The sequence below is a fragment of the Galeopterus variegatus genome, unplaced genomic scaffold (genome assembly GCF_000696425.1).
Source record: "Galeopterus variegatus unplaced genomic scaffold, G_variegatus-3.0.2 Scaffold1410, whole genome shotgun sequence".
NCBI classification, from domain to species: Eukaryota; Metazoa; Chordata; class Mammalia; order Dermoptera; family Cynocephalidae; genus Galeopterus; species Galeopterus variegatus.
In genome coordinates, this window is record NW_007727521.1 from 518,786 (window position 1) to 520,074 (window position 1,289).

Genomic DNA, 1,289 nt, shown 5'->3' on the forward strand with positions numbered 1-1,289 from the left:
GAGAGTGGGCATAATGAGACTTCCCTTTTGATATTGTTACAAGAACGATATTTGACAACATCTGTGAAAGCCCTCAGCTTAGACCTAAAATGCCTGTATGTATTTTTCTTTATTGAAACAAAATCACCATCAGTTCTCATATAGAACACAAAGATATTCTATAGAACAAAAGATATTCTATTTAATGGGTTGGTCTTTCAGCCAGGTGACCGATTTCTCAAAGACATGTGTATTGTTTGTTGTTTAGAAGGCAGCTCACAACAATTCCGAAAACATTCTCCTCCACAAGTCACGGCCGCAGACAGAGCCGTGGTCTCCAGGCTCCAGTGGCCACAGGGACTGCAAGAGGCAGAAACTTGTCTTCGATGATATGTAAGTTTGGACTCTTGTTTACTATGATGAGGGGCAAGATAAAATGGACACATCCCAGGTAGAGGGGTCATGAGTGTCTGTCTAATCTACAGTGCGGCCATTTCTCTCATGTGCCTTGGTCATTTAAAAGTTCTTCTCAAGGGGAACTGGAGCCTGAACTTTGAATGCACCCCTGAGTCCTGTAGGGTTTTTGAGTGGGCGGAACAGCCAGTGCCATCCAGAATGTCAGAAAGCCAAGGCAGATGGCATTAACGAGCCTTATGTTTCTAAGCACCTGTGCTGTGGGCTGCTGGCAGGTCTATGCTATCAGAAAGAGAAGCACTTTTGTTTTTGCAAATTATAATAGGCAAAGAATAATAGTGATTTACTCCTGAAAGCTTTTTTTCCTCCAAAATGCTATATTCTTTATCACAGTATAAATGATTCTTACACAGGAAAAAAAAATCCTGTCACTCTTTACCCAATTCTAGCACTGAAACCTGAGTACAACTTCCATTCCCAGCATCAATTTAAAAGGAGGAGGAACAGGAGAGAAGATGAATAAAAATAACATCCTAGAATGCTCTCAAGAGGCTGAAAATGCCAAATGAGGAATGATAAAATGACGCTGAAAATTATTTAGGATCTTAGGGAAAAAAAAAATATGTGTCAAGAACAAGCCTGGCAGAAAGAAAACATGGCCTTAAGAGTTCAACTTGAATCCTGTTGTCCACGTCAGCTGTCCCACAGATCGAGTACAGGTTGGAGCGAGGCAGGAAAAATTCAGTCTTGGGGTGCAGCAGCGTGCAGATGTGAGTGCTCCTGCCATCTGATGGCCAAGGAGACAGGCGACAGGCCGCTAACCCCTCTGAAAGGCAGAAAATAAAACAGTTCTACATGGCTCCCAGCCCAGTTTCCTATCAGGAAAACTGAGAGCA

At 42.6% G+C, this 1,289-nt stretch overlaps 1 protein-coding gene across 1 annotated transcript in view; it reads left to right on the forward strand.

Annotated features, from left to right (window-relative positions):
• Positions 1–1,289, forward strand: part of AFF3 (AF4/FMR2 family, member 3) — a gene marked incomplete at its 5' end in the record, with an annotated part of 456,956 nt that overhangs the window by 428,738 nt on the left and 26,929 nt on the right. Inside the window, one exon of the mRNA XM_008576823.1 lies at positions 248–372. Coding sequence (XP_008575045.1) covers positions 248–372 — 125 coding nt within the window. The remainder of the gene's footprint in view (positions 1–247; positions 373–1,289) is intronic.